Source organism: Hippopotamus amphibius, chromosome 7 (assembly GCF_030028045.1).
Source record: "Hippopotamus amphibius kiboko isolate mHipAmp2 chromosome 7, mHipAmp2.hap2, whole genome shotgun sequence".
In the NCBI taxonomy this organism is placed as follows: domain Eukaryota; kingdom Metazoa; phylum Chordata; class Mammalia; order Artiodactyla; family Hippopotamidae; genus Hippopotamus; species Hippopotamus amphibius.
In genome coordinates, this window is record NC_080192.1 from 102,873,581 (window position 1) to 102,894,599 (window position 21,019).

The 21,019-nt window shown below is 33.7% G+C and overlaps 1 protein-coding gene across 6 annotated transcripts in view; it reads left to right on the forward strand.

The window, feature by feature from the left end:
- Positions 1 to 21,019, forward strand: part of CCDC88A (coiled-coil domain containing 88A) — a 113,070-nt gene that overhangs the window by 82,100 nt on the left and 9,951 nt on the right. For 3 of the 6 annotated variants that reach the window (XM_057740968.1, XM_057740967.1, XM_057740965.1), the window contains exons 19-29: positions 3,307 to 3,468; positions 4,514 to 4,791; positions 5,017 to 5,160; positions 8,173 to 8,359; positions 11,951 to 12,096; positions 13,680 to 13,772; positions 13,897 to 14,111; positions 17,439 to 17,522; positions 18,512 to 18,715; positions 19,321 to 19,392; positions 20,355 to 20,435. In XM_057740968.1, the coding sequence (XP_057596951.1) occupies positions 3,307 to 3,468; positions 4,514 to 4,791; positions 5,017 to 5,160; positions 8,173 to 8,359; positions 11,951 to 12,096; positions 13,680 to 13,772; positions 13,897 to 14,111; positions 17,439 to 17,522; positions 18,512 to 18,715; positions 19,321 to 19,392; positions 20,355 to 20,435 (1,666 nt within the window). Of the gene's footprint in view, positions 1 to 3,306; positions 3,469 to 4,513; positions 4,792 to 5,016; positions 5,161 to 8,172; positions 8,360 to 11,950; positions 12,097 to 13,679; positions 13,773 to 13,896; positions 14,112 to 17,438; positions 17,523 to 18,511; positions 18,716 to 19,320; positions 19,393 to 19,922; positions 20,296 to 20,354; positions 20,436 to 21,019 lie in introns of those variants that run through there. The other 3 variants (XM_057740969.1, XM_057740966.1, XM_057740970.1) reach the window with 2 other exon arrangements.

Consider the following 21,019-nt stretch of genomic DNA (forward strand, 5'->3'; position numbering starts at 1 on the left):
TCAAAACATAATCCCAGTTATTTTCCTACTTAAAATCTTCAGTGGCTTCCCATTTCACTTATAATAAAATCCATACTCTTTACTGCATCCATAAGATCCTTTATGACACTGCCCTGCCTGTATCTCTGACCTTATACTGTATTACTCTTCCATCAACCATTTTTATTAATCTGGGGATAATATTATTATTATCTGTTAATATGTGGAAAACATAGAACAGTGACTGGCACATAGTAAGTAAATTAATTCTAGTCATATTGGCCTTTCCTGGTTGTTCCTATCTCAGGGCCTTTCTGTTTGCTTGCCCTACCTGGCACACATGACTGGCTTCTGTCAGCATTCAGGTCTCATATCACATATCTTCTACAAGAGGTTTTCCTTGACCCCTTCCCCCAGTAAAGTAGCTATCCCTAACCTAAACCATTTACTGTCACACCACTACCTTGTTTAGTTTCTTCATAGAACTTTTTACCAATGAAATTTTTTTATTCATTGATTTATTGTTTGACCACTATAAAAAAGCTTCTTGAAAGCATGTAGCTTGTCTTTTACATCACTGTGCCTTCAGTATGTAAAACTATGCTTGGTAGATAGCAGATACTTAATAAATATTTGCTGATTGAGTTTACTAAATATTTGACAGTAGAAAATAATCAAATTCAACAGCCAATATCCTTCAAAGATGAATGAGCTTAAAGCACTTACATGTTAACAAGTAAAATAGTTGTGGTTGTTTTCATTTTTTTTAAATTTAATATTAATTGAAAATTTTAAGCCATGAAGCCAAAAAATAATCTCCTACACTTTTTTTTTTAATTTATTTTTTTGTCTGCGTTGGGTCTTAGTTGTGGCATGCGGGATTTTTCATTGAGGTGGCACGGGCTTCTCTCTATTTGTGGCGCACATGCTCTCTGATTGTGGGGTGCAGGCTTAGTAGTTGCAGCACCCTGGCGTAGTTGCCCCAGGGCGTGTGGGATCTTAGTTTCCTGACCATGGATCGAACTCGCATCCCCTCCACTGGAAGGAGAATTCTTAACCACGGGACCATCAGGGAAGTCCCTAGTCTCCTATGCTATTGATTTCTACTTTCTCATCCAAAAATAATCACTGGAAATGGTTTTATCTTCCCAGAAAAATGTTTGTGACTTATCTGTTTATAGAAGTATATTTCTTTTGCAGATTTTATTTCCATTTTTCAATTGTTATCTTAGAGATCTATTTTAGCAGATATAGAGCTGTATCATTTTATTTAATGACCACATATTATTCCATTGTGTGCATGTTACCATAATTTATCTAAATAAATCCCACATCAGTAGACATTTAAGTTATTTTCAGATTTTGCTGCAGTGAAAATCCGTGTATAACATGTTCATAGGGTAGTAAATTCCTGACAGTAGAATTGATACGCCAAAGAGCATATATTAGTATACACACACATTTCTGTGTGTACGTGTGTGTATTTAATTTTCAGTTGATATCATTGTATTAGCTTCTCAAAAAAATCAATTTTCAGTCCCATTGGTAGAATACCTATTTTTCCAGAATAACATTGAATATTACCAGCCTTTTAATTTTTATTAAAGTGATAGGAGAAAATATTTTGTGTTTTAAATTATTAGCAAGCTGTTTTATGTCTTTTTTTATGTATATATCAGCCACATATGAATACTTGTATTTCATCAGTCAGTGATATATATGTATATATCAATCTCTTGAATTTATAATTGTATTTCAGAAAATTTGATGTGTAATGTTCTGTAAGATAAATCTCTTTTTCCATTGACTTCCTCTATAAATTTCCATTTGGGGAAAAATTTATCTGGTTGTCATAAGCCATTTAGCCATTTTAGATGATGGGTTTATAAAGATGGCTACCCTATATTAGACTGATAATTTTTTTGCATTTGCTAGTACGTGTATTGTTAACATCATACTTTTCCATTGTAAACTTTTTCCTGTTCTGAGATTTCTTATTCCAGACTCATCATTAGCGTTTGTACATTTTGGTTTCTGAAGAGCTAAACAGTATATAATAGTACTTAACATGTGTAAGTGAAAAATAACTCACTTCTTTGATGTATCAAAATGGTATATAAGTACCTCATTATTTCATATTATTTTTCCAGTGTAAATTTTTTTTCATCCTTTTATGTGATCAAATGAACAAAAGAGAAGTACAATATCAACACCCATTTTAAAGTGTTTTTCTTCCTCAGCTTTGATTTTATGGTATAATATATGGGTTAAATCATGACTTGTCTTTTATACAGTGACATGTAGTATATATAACTTGAAAGCCTATAAAGTGAATGTTGTCTTTGTCCCATAGATAGTTATAAGTGATCTGTTGTGATTCAGTTGTACTTTTTTTTGCATGATGCAATTATATACAAATTCCGGCCTTATGTATTAAAGTTTTATTTTGGTTTTCTGGAGGTTTCTTTGTTTATACTTTTTGATGCTAATTTTTAAATGAATTTTTATTTAGAAATAATCCTGAATGTATACTATCCATAACAAACATTTTACTGTGTATCACATTAAGTTTAATGATTTGCATAGTAATTCAACTGTTTAACCATAAAATTGAAATATGGTCATATATATTGGAAAAATTGAAAATAGTATGTTTTGTTTGGACTTGTTCCAGAAGTCCTATAGATGAAATAGAGTTTTAGTGAGTGTTTTATACCATGAAAAAAAACACTAAAGAAAATAGGTAACATCTGTTAGGTCTGTTATGGACTAAATTTTTTAAACAGATGGTTAAGATTGTTCCTGCTTCTCTTCCAAATATTTGTGTTTATAAAATACTTAGTTTTGCTGCTACCCCTGGGACCACCATGTGTGTGTGTGTGTGTGTGTGTGTGTGTGTATATAATCACATATATATATTTGCCTTTTGGGCAGTTTGAAAAGGTACACTCTGTTGGCTACACATAGCCCCATGAACTCTGGGCACTTTTGAACAGCATAAAAACCACAAAACTGACAATCCCATTCTAGTGTTTTGTGTTAATAAATATATTTATGTGGAATATGTTATTTTTCGAACATTATAAAGCAGGCAGAACACAAACACAACAGTATATTAAGGTTTTAGTGTTGTTTTCTTTTCCTTAGATTAAATGTCTTTTTATAACTTGGTATAGAGGGGAAATGTTTTGTGTTTTTCTCTTTTAAGATTGTTGAGATTTTTTTGGATTATAATGGTAATGAACACATGTGTAACATGCTGGTATCTGTTAAACAGAAATAAGTTTGATGCTGCTTTTATTTTCAATATGTATTTTCTTTATTCAGAATGCTACACTGCAAGCAGAGAAGCAAGCACTGAAAACTCAACTGAAGCAACTTGAGACACAGAACAATAATTTGCAGGCTCAGATTCTTGCACTTCAGAGGCAGACAGTATCATTACAGGAGCAGAATACTACTCTTCAAACACAGAATGCTAAGCTTCAGGTTGTAATGTAATATTATTGGGATATGCAACAAAACTCCTGAATTATGCTATTATGCTGTTAAAGGATGACTAGACATGGTAACATTGTTTCCTAGTGAGATAATTTAACAATTAGTTGAAGATGAAGTATTTCTATATAGTACTATGCCAGATTTTCGGATATCAGCATTTTTTAAAATGTCAGAGCTTCTAAATTAAGTACTCATTAAATAGAGATGATTTTATTTGTATTGACTTTATAGCCTTTTACCTGTTTCATCCAGCTGATAAAATTAATCAGATAGAAACCCTTGTTTTAGAGTGTAATTGCAACATATCTATCAGTTAAGTTATTGGAAAACAACACAGCATGAGAATCTTGTCTTCAAATAACAGTCAAGTGGGGGAAAGTGCAACTCTCTGAAACCTCTTAAAAAGCAGTGAAGAAGTTCCCCCTCTGAATCTAAAAGTTCTTCTTTCTATAACTCTTTTCCAAATGATAAAGCAAATACTAATTTAATTTAGACTTGAGAAAATTACCAATTGAATATTCACAAGTAATTTTTCAGTTCTATCAACTCTAAACTTCTAGAAAATAATAAAACTGGCGTTTCAGATTTTGTTCTTCTTCATGGAATAGTTGCTAATCACCTTCATTTAAAACAGTGTTTAACCCTGGGAATTCCCTGGCAGTCCAGTGGTTAAGAACTGTGCGTTTCCACTGCAGGGGGCCCAGGTTCAATCCCTGGGCAGGGAACTAAGATCCCAAAAGCCGAGCAGCTCAGCCAAAAATAAATAAATAAATTATATTAAATAATTCAACCCAAAACATATATGTGGTGTATATCTCATAATAAATATATATCACAACACCTACCAAAAATCAAAATTAAATGGTAGCCTTATTCTTTAGGGTACTAAAATACAAATTTTCTCAGTATAATATGAATATATCTGGTGTGATTTATTTAGTGCTTCCTAAAGTTAACATTATCTTTTACTTTAAAAAAAAGAACATTATAATAGCTATTTTTCTTATGTCTGATACAGTATGCATTCTTATAGGTTGAAAATTCCACCCTTAATTCCCAAAGTACCTCACTTATGAACCAGAATGCACAACTCCTAATCCAGCAGTCTTCCTTAGAAAATGAAAATGAATCTGTAATCAAAGAACGAGAAGATCTGAAATCTCTCTATGATGCTCTGATCAAAGATCATGAAAAGCTGGAACTTCTGCATGAACGGCAGGCTTCAGAGTATGAGTCTCTCATTGCTAAACATGGAACTCTAAAGTCTGCCCACAAAAATCTTGAAATGGAACACAAAGACCTTGAAGATCGGTAATTTATTATCTTTTCTCGTGTTGTCAACTTAAAACCAATTTTTGTTGGGTAATATAATAAATTGTCTATGTTAAACAGATCTGAGATAATTTATATAGGAAATATATATAAATTTGCATATTTTATGTGATACTAATAAATTACTTGTTTCCTTTATTTCTAAAATATTTTCTTTTTTTCTAAGGAAATATTATAAACCAACTATGTAACTTTTTTTTCCAGTTACAATCAGTTACTAAAACAGAAAGGACAATTGGAAGATTTGGAAAAAACACTGAAAGTAGAACAGGAAAAAATGCTGCTTAAAAACAAAAACCATGAAACTGTAGCTGCAGAATACAAGAAACTTTGTGGTGAAAATGATAGGTAATAAATATTTGTATATTTTAGTTTTGTATTATTCATTATATCCAGCGTGTATGTTGCCCCTTTGTAGTACCATCCATAACTTAGAATTTTTTAAAAAGATCCCAGAGTAATAAGTAAATTACTCAACAAAATCGTGTAGCTAGTTATAGAATGACTCAGACAAAAACCCGGATCTTCTGCATTCTCTCATTGTTTCTCTCTTTTTTTTTTAATAAATGTATTTACGTATTTACTTATTTTTAATTTTGGCTGCGTTGGGTCTTCCTTGCTGTGCACGCGGTCCTTCTGTAACTGTGGAGAGCGGGGGCTGCTCTTTGTTGCGGTGCTCAGGTTTCTCATTGCAGTGGCTTCTCTTGTTGCAGAGCACAGGCTCTACGCGCTCGGGCACATGGGCTCAGTAGTGGTGGCTTGAGGACTCTAGAGCACCGGCTCAGTAGTTGTGGCACACGGGCTTATTTGCTCCATGGCATGTGGAATCTTCCCAGACCAGGGATCGAACCCATGTTCCCTGCCTTGGCAGGTGGATTCTTAACCACTATGCCACCTGGGAAGTCCTGTTTCTCTCTTGATTTATTCAACTGAGTTTTTTAACCATATTATATAACAAAATTTCTGTATGTTGATAGCACTTACATATTTTATTGAGACAGAATGTAATGAAACCTAATTCTTTATGTCTTTCTTTCTGCTAGTCTGGTATCCCATTTCTTGCCTTTGAAGTTGCTAAGAATGAGCAGCCTTATCATTTTCTAGCTCATTGATTTGTACTTTCATTTTTAACTGTCTTAGGTTTTAATGGTCTCATATTGCCATGCGGCAATTATTTTTTAATTTGAAGCCTTGGGAAAATCAAAACTTGTCAACTGGTGATCAGCCTACTTCATAAGGGTACATTTTCAAAAATTTTTTAGAAGTCTTTGAAAAATTTAAACAGCCTAAATATTTGTACTGCATTTACATTGCTGTAGCAGAAGTGCTGAAAGGCAGCGCACAAAATTCAGTGGGAATCATTCATTGAATGTATTTGTCCTATTATGGATTTAATGCAATTTGTTTTTAGAATTAAACATCTATTTCTTTTCCTTTATTAAAATAAAATCCTTAAGCTTCTAGAGCCATTTTCATTTTCATAACTCAGTAATTTTTAATTTAGTACTTGTTACAACTAAAAATTCTGTGCTGATAGATTCCCAGAATCAAGGAGCATGTATTTGTACAGTATAAACAATAGAAGACCAAAGTGTGACAAGTTATAGGATACAGGGACAAAGTTGTTTTTATTACATACATAACATTGGGGAATGTATTTACTGTGTAAGTCCCATCTTGAACCTAACCTTTTTTCCTTCTTGGGGTTCAAACCAAACTGAGACAGTTTGCGAGCTTGAATAGACCTTCCAGAAATCTGTTTTGCATACATTAATGAAGAGTCTCCAGAAAGAACTCAGCCTAAATGATAAGAAGAAATTGAACATGATGAACTTGAACCAGAAGATTATGCAGGCTTGGAAAGGAAGAGTAGAGTATTTCTAAGTAGAGTATTTTCTGTCTCTCAATGCTGTTCTTGCCCAGCTTTATGCACTCATACTACCTGTGTTCTAAGGGAAGAAAAGGCTTTAAGTAAAACCTGAAAGAGCTCTTCCACAAATAAAAGATATTTGTGAAGAATTAAAGAACAACAGTTTATCCATTTCTCTAAATAGCTTAAGTTTTAATCTTAGATAATGCCAAACCAAGAAAGTTGGTGGACTAGGTTATCTTGGTTTCTTTAGAATTATGTCCACTGAATTGCATTTTGGTGTTAATGTTCTCAGCTTTGAGGGACAGTGTAAAAAACTCTCTTAAAGAGGTGAGTTTAGTATTTGCCAGTGGGATGATATTAAGGACATTGTATATTCCATCTCTTTATATCCCCTCCCGCCATGAAGCATTATTTAGCTGTCTGTATGCCTCAGTGAGGTTTGCTCAGCTGTTATACACATGGCATGCAATTCTACATGGATTCAGCCTATTAATGAAGCATTTATTTTATGTTTCTGGTCTTGCCATTTTACTTTTTACCAAGTCATGGTTTTTTAAAATGTATTATTTTCTTATTTGTAATTCTTATAAGCTTACTCAAATTCTTTGGGAAATGAGTTGAATTAAATTTTTAGATGTTCTGAACAAGTACCATCCTGAGCAAAAGTTTATTTTGTTTGACTTCTGCCACCTTTTGTGGGTTCCTGATCTTAAGTCCTTCCATAAGATGAAGATTGGTAAACTACAGCTAGCTCATCAGGCCAAATCAAGCCTGCAGCCTGTTTTGGTACAACTCCCAAACAAAGAACAGTTTTTACATCTTAAAACGTTGTGGTGGGGGGCAAGAAAAGAAGAGCATGCTGTAGATTGCATGCAACCCACAAAGCCTAAGGTATTTATTACTCTCTGGTCCTTTATAGAAAGAATTTGCTGATCTCCCTCTTAGAGGTCCGTGGACCTTGTTTTAAAGGTATAATAGTGGAAAGGAGTAGAAAAGGTTATAGTTTGATTTTTACAAAAAATCCAGAATTTATCATTAATAATTGAAGGCTGCATAAATATGAATAATTTGCCACAACTGCAGAAATCTCAATAACTAGAAATTTGATTTGTTTGTATATCTCTGTGTTCTGGCAACAGATTAATAGATTACCATGTCTCATACTGGATTGATTAATTCGCTTGATCTGATTTTTCTTTATTTTTCATGTTGAATTGTAGAATCTGAATTCTCTAGGTTAATTAAAACTGGATTGGTTATTTTCTCTTTTGTCCTTTAAATATTTTCTAATTAATACTTAAAATTTTTTAAATCTAGTTTTTACAGACTAGAAACTGATTCTTGATGAGTTTAGTCACTGACAAGAGAATCTTTTATATTCTTTAAGTGTGTTTGAATGTGGTTTACAGCATTTTCACACTATGTAAATTACAATGAAAGCTATTAAGAGATTCTAACTCTATTTCTATTATGATTTCTAATTGTAGGTTGAATCATACATATAATCAGCTTTTAAAAGAGACTGAAGTTTTACAAACTGACCATAAAAACTTAAAAAGTCTTCTAAATAATTCCAAACTGGAACAAACAAGATTAGAAGCTGAATTTTCAAAGTTAAAGGAACAATACCAACAATTGGACATCACATCCACCAAGCTAAATAACCAGTGTGAGGTAAGCTTAAGTTTACTTACTGTTCCCTTCTCTTTAGGCATCAAGACTTGCCTAAAAAGTAAACAGTCATAAAAATGACAATAGCAGTGTATGTTTAGTGGAGTATTTCTAAAAGAATTGATCAGGGATAATTGAAATTCACAAGTAATTCAGAAAAACTTCCTTCTTCATTTATCATTAATTTCAACAGTTTTTACTATTTAAACTTATATGTTCAGACACTGTGAAAAATTAACCCTTGTTTAATGACAAATTGTTTACTGACCACCTGGCATGTATTAGTAAACCAAAGAGGTAAAAATCTCTTCCCTTGTGGAGCTTATATTCTGGTGGAAGGAAGTAGACCATAAACATAATAAGTAAGTGAAATATATAGTGTTTCAGTGTTTTGCTACTTATGGCTGTGTAACAGTTTACCCGAAAACATGATGATATAAAACAGCTATTTATTATGCTCACATATTCTGTGGGTCAGAACTTGGACAGGGACAGTGGGGCCAGCTTGTCTCTGTTCCGCTTGCATCTGGGCCCTCAGCTGGAAGATTGAAAGGCTGAGTGCATGTTTGGTGGTTGATACCGGCTATCAGCTAGAAGCATCAATTTCCTCTTCACGTCATCTCTCCCCATGGGCTGGTTTGGGCTTTTTCACAACATGGTGAGAACCAGACAGAAGTCATCTCTATGTTAATGATCAAGCCTCAGAAGTCACGCAGCATCATTTCCCCTGCATTCTATTCACTGAGGCAGTCAAGGTCCCATCCAGGTTCAAGGGAAAGAGAAATAGACTCAGCCTCTTGATGGTGAAAGCCAAAATTCTGGAAGAGCATATGGACTGGAAATACTGCTGTAACCATTTTGAAAATTAGTCTGTAACATATCGTATGTTACAAGATGATAAGTTATGTGCAAGTAAAAATGGAGTGGGGTAAAGGGAGATAAGGGCCTCCAAAGTAGTTGAGGGAGAATAGACTGAAATTTTAGCTAGGCATGCCTGAACAAAGATTTGAAGATTAGTGTATTATTATGTGGATATCTGGGGAAGGAACATTGCAGGCAGACAGCCCACACAGTGACCCTAGGCCGGGGGAATCCTGGTGTGTCTGAGGAATACTCAAGGAAGCTAATGTGGCTGGAGTGGAATGAGCAAAGGGGGAGAGTAGTAGGAGATGAGCTCACAGATAAGCCTGGGCCAGATATGTTGCCTCATAGGCCACTGTAAAATAGTTTTGTGAGTAAAACAGGGGAGCCATGAGAGGGTTTTAAACAGAAGTGGCATCTGCCTTATGTATACAGTTCTACTCTTAACATAATTCCCTGCCTCTTCCCATGATGGTTTATAAAGTGATAAAAGTTTTGAAATAGAAAAAGGATATTGAAAGCTTAAGTAATTCTTAAATTTTATGATTGATCCCTAAACTGTAAAACTACTCAGCTTTGGGTAGGAATTATGGTTGTCTGAGGCATTTTATCATGTGATTTATTCCATTCTTAGTCCCCTCCTCCCTTTTCTCCATACCTGGTAGTTCAGGCAAGGGGCAAGCCTTGAAAACCAACAGCTTTGCTACTGGAGGGGACTGGCTTGATTTGAGCCGCGAACAGGAAAGTACCACAGCCAGGAAGGTTGTCAAAGGCTAACTCTCAGATAGCCCGAGGTTGGAGTGTTGGATGGGGCAAGTCACAGACCAGCAGACTACTCAGAAATTTAACATGGAGATCCGAGGAATGAGACAGCTAGCCATAACTGGTCTTAAGATCCTACATGTCACTGGTGGTCTAGAAGACTGCTCAGGAGACATCAGAAAGGGCCCTAACTACCTTATCCCTGGCTGATTGTCCCAACTTGAGTCAAATGTTAACGCTTGGCTAGGGGTTGTCATATAATAACATGATTTGGAGGGAGTGGAAAAATGAATCCATAGTGTCAGAAGTTAGTATAGTAGTTAAACTTTGTGAGAAGGGGTGGTAATTGGAAGAGAGCACAACACATGTTTCTGGAATACAATTAATGTGCTGTTTCTTGATCTGGGTGCTGGTTCACAGACCAGTTCACTTTGTGATAAATCATTGAGCTGTATGTACACTTAAAATTTGTTCTCTTTTCTGTATATGTATTTTATCAGTTGTCTGCTGATGCAGTAATGCTAAATAAGAACCAGAGAACCTCAGTGGTAAGGGATAGTAAACATTTATTTTTGCTCATGAGTCTGTGGTTTAGCTGAGCAGATGTGCTAATCTGCATTGATGTGTGGGCCAAGACCAGCTGATCCTAATAGGGATTGATCCTGTATCTGCAGTTAGCTGGCATGTACCCTGAGAGCTAGCTGGTATAACTTGTCTGTGCCATATGGTCTCTCATCCTCCAAGAGGATTCCAGGAGACTGCGTGGAAGCACATAAGCCTTTTGAGGCATAGGCTTGGAACTATCACGCCATCACTTCTGCCCCCTTCACTTGGCCAAAGGCATTCCAAATTCAACAGGAGGGAAAGTAGATTCCACTTCTTGATAGGAAAAGTGAGAAGTCACAGCACAAGAGAGTACAGGTAGGAAAACTGCATTCAATTTTGCAATGAATCTACAACATATACTTCAATTTAATAACATATTGATAAATAAAACAAATGTAGCACAATATTGACAGCTGTTAGATCTAGATTACTATTTGTGGATATTCATAGTATTATACTATCTGCTTTTTCGTCTTTTTTTGTTGTTGCCTTTTTTTTAATGAGAAGAGGTTGTTGTTGACTTTAAAAAAAAAAAAAAAATACAGATCTCTGGGCTCTACTCCAGACCTGCTGAATTTGAATGCTAGAACCCAGAAATCTATATCTTAAAAATATATTCTACAAATGATACTAAATTTTGACAATCACTACTTTGGGCTTTCTGACTTCTGCTGAAGCCTCTGGCCTAACTAAGGCATATTTCTAATTCTGCGGACTACAGAGAAAAAGCAGCTCAATCATGCTGGCACCCTAACTACAGGTAATAATCAGTAGTAATACCACCCATTTATTGATACAAGATTGCCTGACTCCCTTGGATCAAGCCGTAAAAATTACACACAAACTTTTAAGGTTTCTTGAAAACAGTGGTTGGGGGAAGAATGAGGTATATTAAGTACCTACTGTGTGCTATACACATGACACCAGTTACTTTATATATATTATTTAATCCTTACAGTAGTCTTGGGAGATGGGAGTTGTTATCCTCAGTTTATAGGTGGGGTCATTGAGGCTCAGAGAATTACTAATTTGTTCAGCATTTTATAGTTACTTAAACGGAAGGCTTGAGACATGAATCTAGCTTTGGACTCTAAGTCAAACAGTTGTAAAGAAAGCAGTATTTTTGGAACTATATAATTTATTATACGTTAAACCCAGAGTTTGTGAGAATTAAGAAAACACGTTTCCAGCACATAACCCAGTACTTTAGCCATCATTATTACTAAAATAATCACTCATGTTCTAATCAAAGTACAACCATCTGATTGTTCAAATAACAGAAGACTTAAATCTTTCTGAAGTACTTTATATTTTTCAAGTGTTTGGGGGGATTTATATTGAAATTAAATGTTTGTGTTTAAACAGTTGCTAAGCCAACTTAAAGGAAATTTAGAAGAAGAAAATCGACATCTACTAGATCAAATTCAGACATTAATGCTACAGAACAGGACACTATTGGAGCAGAATATGGAAAGCAAGGATCTTTTTCATGTTGAACAAAGACAGTACATGTAGGTACCAAATAATTTTGCAGTCTGAAATATTACTCATGATTTTATCATTGTCATACCTGGTGGCAGAGAAAACACAATGCTAATTTTTCTTGATTTTCAACATTATTATTTCAGTATATATTTTTTTAATGTTTATGTTCTGGGCACTATGTTAATAACCAGAATTACTAACATAAAAACACATGGATCCTGCTCTTAATGAACTATTAATATAAAGCAAGAAATACGAATAAATTCTGTAATGGAGGTATGTATAGGAAACCATAGAAATACAGCAAATATAGAGGAAGGAGTACCTTAGTCTGCAAGAGAAGGTGGACTTCCTAAGAATGATTGTTTGAGCTGCAGCTTCAAGGTTCAGTAGGAGTTTGCCTGAGGAGGCATACCAGGCCAAGAGAGCAGCAAATGTGGAAGCAGGAGGTATAATGCAAGTGTATTGTGATTATGGTATAGGATCTAAAAATTAATTGTTCTTGCTGGAGCAAAATTGAGGAAGGAGGAGGAGCAGAGAAGTGGCTGAACACTCACGAGCCGCTTTATAAAGGTCTTTCTTTGCCATACAAAGGACTTGCTGAAAATTTTGAGCAAGGGAGTAATGTGATCAGATTTGTGCTTTTTGTTTGTTTAAACCACTGATGACATTAGAGTATAGATTGGAGGTTCTGCGAATAGAGACAAGGAATAAGTTTTAAGAAGGCTGTTGCAGTAATCTAGTGAATAATAATTCACAAGCAGTGGTAGTTGGGATCCAACATCAATACAAGATAGATGTGAAAGATAGGATTGACAGAGCTTAATTATTGGTAAGTTGTATCTCCATTGAGAGTGTAGTAAAATCAGAGATTTTGGCCTGGTTAGCTCAGTGGATAGTCTTTGTATTACACCACGAAACACCTTTACTAAATTCTTCTCTTCCTCTTGGTCCCTAAATGAGAAGCACCAAGTATAATAGAAATAGCATAGGTGTTGAAATCAGACAGCTCCTGATTCAAATCCCAATTCTTCTAATTACTAGTTATGTGACTATAGACGAGTTACTTCATTTCTTTGATCATTGGTTTCTTTTTCTCTAAAATAGAGATATAACACCTACTTCTAGGATTATCCTAAGGAGTAAATGAAATAATATGCGACTCAGACTTAATGTACATAATCGTGAGCCCCGGGGCACATATGAAACCAGGATAGAGCATACATTTTTTGAAGTATAAATTTTATTGTAAAATTTGGGGCAAGAAACATTTATTTTTATATTAATACAAGGTATTAATAGCTGTAAAAAGATGTTGAGAGAATTCTTTTGTCATAATGATATTGTAATATGGAAGATTTTCTTCACACAAATCCTGTTGAAGAATTGAAACTTTAAGTCCTATGTCCTCTTATTTTAAGTAAGTTATAAATTTAAAGAAAAGGAGAAACTTGAAAAAATTCCTGTTAAATTCTTAGTTGTTAACTATGGTATCTGTATTTCTTATGTTTGGAAGAGAAGTTAGATCATAGTCCCCAAATAATTTAATATCATTCATAACTGTCCAAAATATGATGCATGTCCTAAAATGTAATTTTTGTTTTTATAGTGATAAATTAAATGAATTAAGACGACAAAAGGAGAAATTAGAAGAGAAAATTATGGATCAATACAAATTTTATGACCCATCTCCTCCTAGAAGGTACTATTAGCCAGTTTTTTCTTTTCATTTTTATTTTGAAAAAAATAAAAGAAGCTCCTGATTTTGAGAGGGACTCATATGTTGAATTTTAGACTGATAAGAATTTTTAAAATTATTTTATTAGGAGAGGCAACTGGATTACTCTAAAAATGAGAAAATTGATAAAGTCTAAGAAAGACATTAATCGGGAACGTCAGAAATCACTAACATTAACACCAACCCGATCAGACTCCAGTGAAGGATTTCTTCAACTCCCACATCAAGATAGTCAAGATAGTTCTTCAGTAGGTTCAAACTCTTTAGAAGATGGCCAAACTTTGGGGACCAAGAAAAGCAGCAGTGAGTGCTTAAACTCTTTAAACATTTGTGATCTCTAGTATTGACTTAGAATCCTTACTAAAGATTTCTTTTACATAGTTTCCACAGTCCTTTGGGATAATAGTCTAATGAATGTGTTTCTTTTTAACTCCATATGATTTTAAAATTCATTGCATAGTGCATTACTGCATAACCGCATGATTTTCTCTATTGTGTATTTAGAGAAATACCATACACAGAGATACCATCATTTGGCAAGGGAGATAAAATAGTATAGAAAGAACAGTGAAATGAAAGCCAGAATACCTCTGCCACTTGCTAGTTCTGTTAATATGAGCAAGTCTTTTACCTTAGCATCATACTTCACAGGGCGATTATGAGGAGCAACTGAGAAATATTTATAAGAGCTTATTTTCAAAATTATTTATAACTAAATAGAATAATAAGGCTTTTATAATGAGGTTTTACTCATACTTTGATGGTGTCAAATTAGAGAAAAATTACGTTGTGGTTAAACAAAGAAAAATAGCTATGAATTTGAAGAGAATGTTATTCAATGATTTAGAAATAACTGAAGGTTATAAAAGTTATTCAGGTATTGCTTGGTAAAGGTTCAGTTAAAATAGACATGGAGATATAAGTTTGTGTATAAACTTGTGATTTAAATTTTTTATTGCAAATGTAGAAATATAACATTGTAACATGCCCTATACAATTAATACTGTCTTGATTTCATTATTAGTGTGCTTTGCTAAACATCAAGAGCAAAGTAAAAGCCTAAAGAAGTGTATTTTAAGAGAAAGAAGAAAATCCAGTGGTAGGCCCTTTGAAGATATACAAGAATTTGACTACTAGCAATGTTCTTATAAAATTTGTAAACAGGATACTTTGAATCTGGTGATAGTGTATCACCAGAATCACTACATTTAAAAGTATATGTATGTATATATGTTTACACACATGTAAACATATATACATATAAACTCTATATATGTGTACATGTATGTGTGTGTGTATATATATATATATATGAAAACTTCATTACTATTCTTTTGAAGTAAATAGCAGGCAAAAACAGCTAATTCCCCCTGGGGTAGACCCTCCATATGGACAGCAGTCAAGAAACTGCATAGACATTGTTTTGTCCTCAGGGGAATTATCTCTGAAAAAATAGTATTTTGGAGTGTAGATTAGACATTCATTATAGGCTATATTTCAGAATGCAACTGTAGCACCCTAAAAACTAGAATCCACAAGTAAGCAACAAAAACATCATACACATATCTGAGTACATATTTATGCATACATACATACAAGTGTGTGTGTGTGTGTAAGAAAGTGGTTTAATTCCATATATCCGCATAAGATTAGTCTTGTCAGCCAAATCTACATGAAACCTGTGAGTATTGTAGAGAGATCATCAAGTTTTCCTTAAAAAGGTGCCAGATGATTCAATTTTATCTGCTACCTTTGGATATAAAATATCTGACATCTTGTTTAATGAGAAATGGTCATGGGTATACTTAATTTTTTTAATTAAAGGAAGATATTTCAATTCAGATATGAGAATATACACAAGAAAGGCACAGTCTTTGTTGAGATTATCTTGTGTGCTTTAAATATAAATCTGTCATTCCTTCATACTCTCTGCTGAAACATCCAGAGTAAGAATCAGAAGGAAGTAATATTCTCCTTTCCAGTAGTTGTTCAGTTTTAGAATTTTAAAAATAAACACAAAACTGAACCATTCTAATGTTGCCGTAATTTCAGTATAGTTTGGAAAGAGAACATTGTATATCTACAGACTAATTGCAATAAGAAGGATCACATTCCACCACTGGCAAAATTAAAACTCTTTTTATCCTGTCCATTTTGGAAGAGTGCCTGTCTGTCAGTAAAGCAGTCTGTGGAAAACAGTTGAAAACAGAAAAAGTATCTAAACAAGATAACATGTGCATGCTGCAACCACTCAGCTTTGTTTTAGCTAAGTGTCCATTTTTACATTGCTTTCAGTTCATTTCTTTTTAATCATTGAAAACAGCTGTGTTTACCAAGCTAGACATGAAATAAAAGCTTAAATGAGTCATGACTATTCTTAATAGCAATCAAATAAGTTAAAAAGCTGTACGTATGTCCTTTTCATTCTCCTTAATGAGTGATATTTGTCAGTTTGTCAAAAGAGCTTTTTATTATTTACAGGATGACAGCAAATCCTGAGAAAGAGCATAGTTATTGAGGCTGTGTACAATATGCTTTTAAATCTTGATGCAAGTTTTTTCCCTAGCTCTTAAATTGCAGTTCCTAAAAGGTGTAACAATTTTTGATATTAAAATCTTCTTAACGTGTAGCTTAAGAATGTTAGTGACTCTAGTGAACATTTTAATTTTTACGTTAATGATTCCTACTGTAGTTAAAACCCTAATTTTCATTCGTATAATTTTCCTGCATAGTGTTACCTTTGATTTTTTTAATAAACTGACCCAAAAGCCCTTTAAAATAGCTAAAAATGTTATAAATGCATATTTTTCTCTCATTTTTGCTTGCTTTAGGATACCTCCTTATCTTTTAGGCTTAGGAAAGCTTAAAAGCTACTATAAAAATACGTTTTTTTCTTTCTACCAGCCAACCTTTTGCAAAATGAAATTAATATAATTGCTAATGTCATCTTTTGAAAGACTTCTCTCAGAAGAATATATATTTCTGTGGTGCTGCTAAGTAATACACCAGAATTCAGTTTAAACCAAGAAGTAATTCCCTGTTTTCTTTTTTAAAGTTTAAGAAAATAATGAAAGTTTTTTTAAGTTTCTTCAGATTATTTTAAACATCCCCTAGTTTTTGTTGAGGCATTTTACTAATGCTTGTACTAAAAATGTACAGGATGTACATTTTTCTAAATTACTTTTTTCCAAAATAAAATCTTCTAATTTAAAAAGTTAATGAAAACAGAGGACTGAAAACCTCCTTCATTTTCGTCATGTATACTCTGTGATCCACCAAGAGTGGCCCTAATAATAAAGGTGTATCTTTACAACTTAACTAGGAAAATTGTTCCTTCTGTAAGTAGTTCTAATCAGTTCCTGTATTTATAGGACTTTAGTCAATCCAAGCTTTCAAAGTATATGTTTCTCATCATTGTCTTCAGTGCTTTTCCAAGTATTTTAAAGTATCAAAGTACATATTTCATATTTCATTATCACTCAGCAGCACAAGAATAATAGTATAGTTTACATAGCTGAAACTCAGACATTCATTTCTGTCCTTAATTTCAACATTTAACTCCCATCTGTTCTTCTCCCTTTTTTCTTTCATTTTTCTGTTTCTGTTTTTCCTCATGCTCTGACATTAAAGTGGTTGCACTGAAAAGACTGCCCTTTTTGAGGAACAGACCGAAGGATAAAGACAAAATGAAGGCCTGCTACCGTCGTTCCATGTGTAAGACTTTATGACAGTTCAGCTTCTTTCAAATGACTACACTGGCTTCCATTACTAATTTTTCACTAACCATTCTCTGGACTGTGCCAATTTTCTTATTTTGCAAAGTGCAGTCTTCCTCTAATACAAGGAGCTGGAAGAATATTTTTTTTTCAAAAGTGGCACTGAATTTGCATTATATGTATGTTCACTTATACATATACATGCATATGTTTAGTCATACACGTAACATACTTGTAAATTTCCAGTGCTTTCTAAAAGTTGGCAGAAAAAAACCTTTAATTTTATATGCCATAGAGATTTCTTCCCAAAGAAATTTACTTAAAGAAAATATAACAAAACCTTTAGCATTAGGTATTTATTTTCTTAATGAACTAGGATTAAATAAATAAATAAATGGCCTGTAACCCTTGAAAATGTTTGTCATTCTTTATATAATAATACTCTGGTTTTTCTTTTTTTAAGTGGAATGGGTAATTACATAATCACATTAAATGTCTGTCATTTTGGATATCCTCTCTTTCAGGTTTTTTTTTGAATGGTATACTTATTTGATTCATAAAATGAATAATTTCTTCAGTAACCTGCTCTGACCAAGGACTCTTTATCATTTTCAATAGTGATGCTGTAAAGAACTGCTCTCATCTTACCTCTATTCATTTCATTTTTGTCGCCACAAAACCACATTATGAAGGCTTCTAATTATATTGCACATCACTGCTCAAAAGCATGGCAGTTGTACAGAGTAAAATTCTTTTTCCTATCTTTAAAGGGGGGTGGAGGGCGATAAGAATATTTACTGAAGTTTATCCGCCTTCGGCCTACTCATTTCATTCAGCTGAATGCATGTCATAATTCAAATGACCTTATGGTTAGTTTTTTATTTGACTTGCATTAATCCATAGACAAAAGATCATTTATAATACAAAATAGAAATAAGAGCAAATACATTAACCATGCTGATTCATTTGCTTTCATTTGCATCCCAGCCATGAATGACCTGGTGCAGTCCATGGTCCTAGCAGGAGGACAGTGGACAGGTAGTACTGAGAATTTGGAGGTTCCTGATGATATTTCAACGGGTAAAAGGAGAAAAGAATTGGGAGCTATGGCCTTCTCTACTACAGCCATCAACTTTTCAACTGTCAACTCTTCTACAGGCTTCAGATCCAAGCAATTGGTTAATAATAAAGGTATAGGCCGTCTGCTATTTGCACTGTGGTGTAACTGTTGGCAACAGGAATTTTAATTTGACTTTCACGTGTTTACTTTTTTGACAGCAGCAACCTGAAATAATGATCAAAACAGTCTAGATTTGATCTGAGGGAATTTTCAAATCATTTCAAAAATTTAAGACATCATACAAATAACTAAAATCTTTCCTAGGGCTTTCATAATCAACAGATAATGAACTAACAACAAGAAATGGAAAAGTAAACCAAGTAAAAGAGTGAGAAAGGAGAGAGTGATAAAAGCTTTAAAACAAAACAAAACAAAACAAAACAAACCTAGAAAGACTACAACGTCAGAGAGAACCACATAGAACAACCCAGGCTCTTGCTTTGCTTTGCAGGGTCACAGGGAGATTCAGTGCTTCTGGTGTTTTCCCTAAGCAAGTCAGCGCTCATCAGAGCTATTCTGTTTCTTACTACTGTTCGTTTCTGATTGAGTCTATGAAATATGTTAAATCCAGATGTATTATACATGATTGAAAAAAGAATCTCCATATTCTACATAAATAAAATTTTATAATTTTTTATTAAAAATATTTTTATATCCATTTTGCTATTTTATGTAGATACTACATCCTTTGAAGACGTAAGTCCACAAGGTATTAGTGATGATTCTAGTACGGGATCAAGAGTTCATGGTAAGATAATGAACTTTATTTAGAGAGTACATATTACATACAGAATGAGAATGATGAGACTCTTGCATTGACCTGCTGAGTGTGGCATTGCTAGCAAGCATGTTTTCTCTAACCTGCATCTCATAGCTACCTCTGCCATTTTTTCAAACCTAATCCTCCCTTTTGCCTAAATAGTCTCTGTTTTAGTCAAGGTCATTTATAAAGTATACCTGCACAATGCTCAAAGGTAATTTTGTTGCCATTTGGCATAAGGTTAAAGTTATGAGATACATTTTATATTTGGTTTTAAAAATATTTACTTTGGCAAAGGACAGACTCTAAGAAACCACATTTTCTGCAATGTTGACCATTTCAGAGTTTTTAGTTTCTATCTGGCAAGTCATATCTTACCAAACTAAATTATTAACAAAAATGGATAAAGGAATTTCATATGTAAAGGAATATGTTAAAGGAATTTCGTATGTAAGCAGGACTTTAAGAAGTAGGATAGGGCCATGTTAACTGTGCAATTGTTTTCCTTGTATGGATAGGAATACAGGACATTAACTGTGCAGATGCTCATATTCCTCCTGTTGGTGGCATCTCTGCAATGTGCAGAGTTCCTTGTCTGATCTGTTGTAAGTGACCTAATCACTAGCTTTTTTTTTTTTTGGCATGTCATTCTTTTCAACTAAAACTGTCCTGGTATCCATCTAGAAATCCATTTCCAAATCTAATTATGCACTTCATCTTCTTTTCTTTGAATCTCAGCTATTGTCTCAGAAGTGTCCTGTTCTCAGCTGTTTAACTGAGCTATCTGGAAATGCCTTTGCTCTCTAATTTGTCAGATTCAACTCTCTTTGGGCACACTCAGCCTGTGAAAGTATGCATGATTGCTTCCTCAAAGCATTCTGTAATCAGAATGTAAAGTTCAGTGTCTTCAGCTAGAAGTTTTATCACTGTCTCCTGATTTTTTCATTTAGCTTCAAGACCAGCCAGCCTTGATAGTGGCAGAACATCCACTAGCAATAGCAATAATAATGCTTCACTCCATGAAGTCAAAGGTATGCTGTAGGTAAATTTATTAATATGCTCCATCCATTTCCAGATTTAAAAGTGAGAGATGATGAAGTTTCTGGGGTAAAGTATGAAATCCAAATCATCTATGTTTGGAACATAGTTGCTTGGAATATTTTATACTTTTCACATTGTAATACAAATGTATTACATTGTGACCAAATGTAAAAACAGGAACAGTTATTTTAGTTTCCATTTTTCATCTTCACAGATAAAATCTTTCTTGTAATCTTTAAATTTCAAAAAATCCGTAGGTTCTTATTTTACTTACATTTCGTCTTTGTCATGAGAATGGTTGTCCTTAATTTTCTTATGATACATGTACATTGAACTCACAGAAAGTGTTTTAGAAATACTTTTAGCTTTTCTTATCCACGAAATAAGGAGGAATATTTTTTTTAATTTGAGAAGACAGGTGTGTGTGTGTGTGTAAGTGTAACAAGAGCCAAGTGAATAGGGTTCATATACAGAATTAGTTCAAGATATCTTTTTCCTCAATTTTTAAATATGCATTTAAAGGTGAAATTTTTATGTAAATGTCTGGAAGTATTGACTAATACCTTTTTCCTTA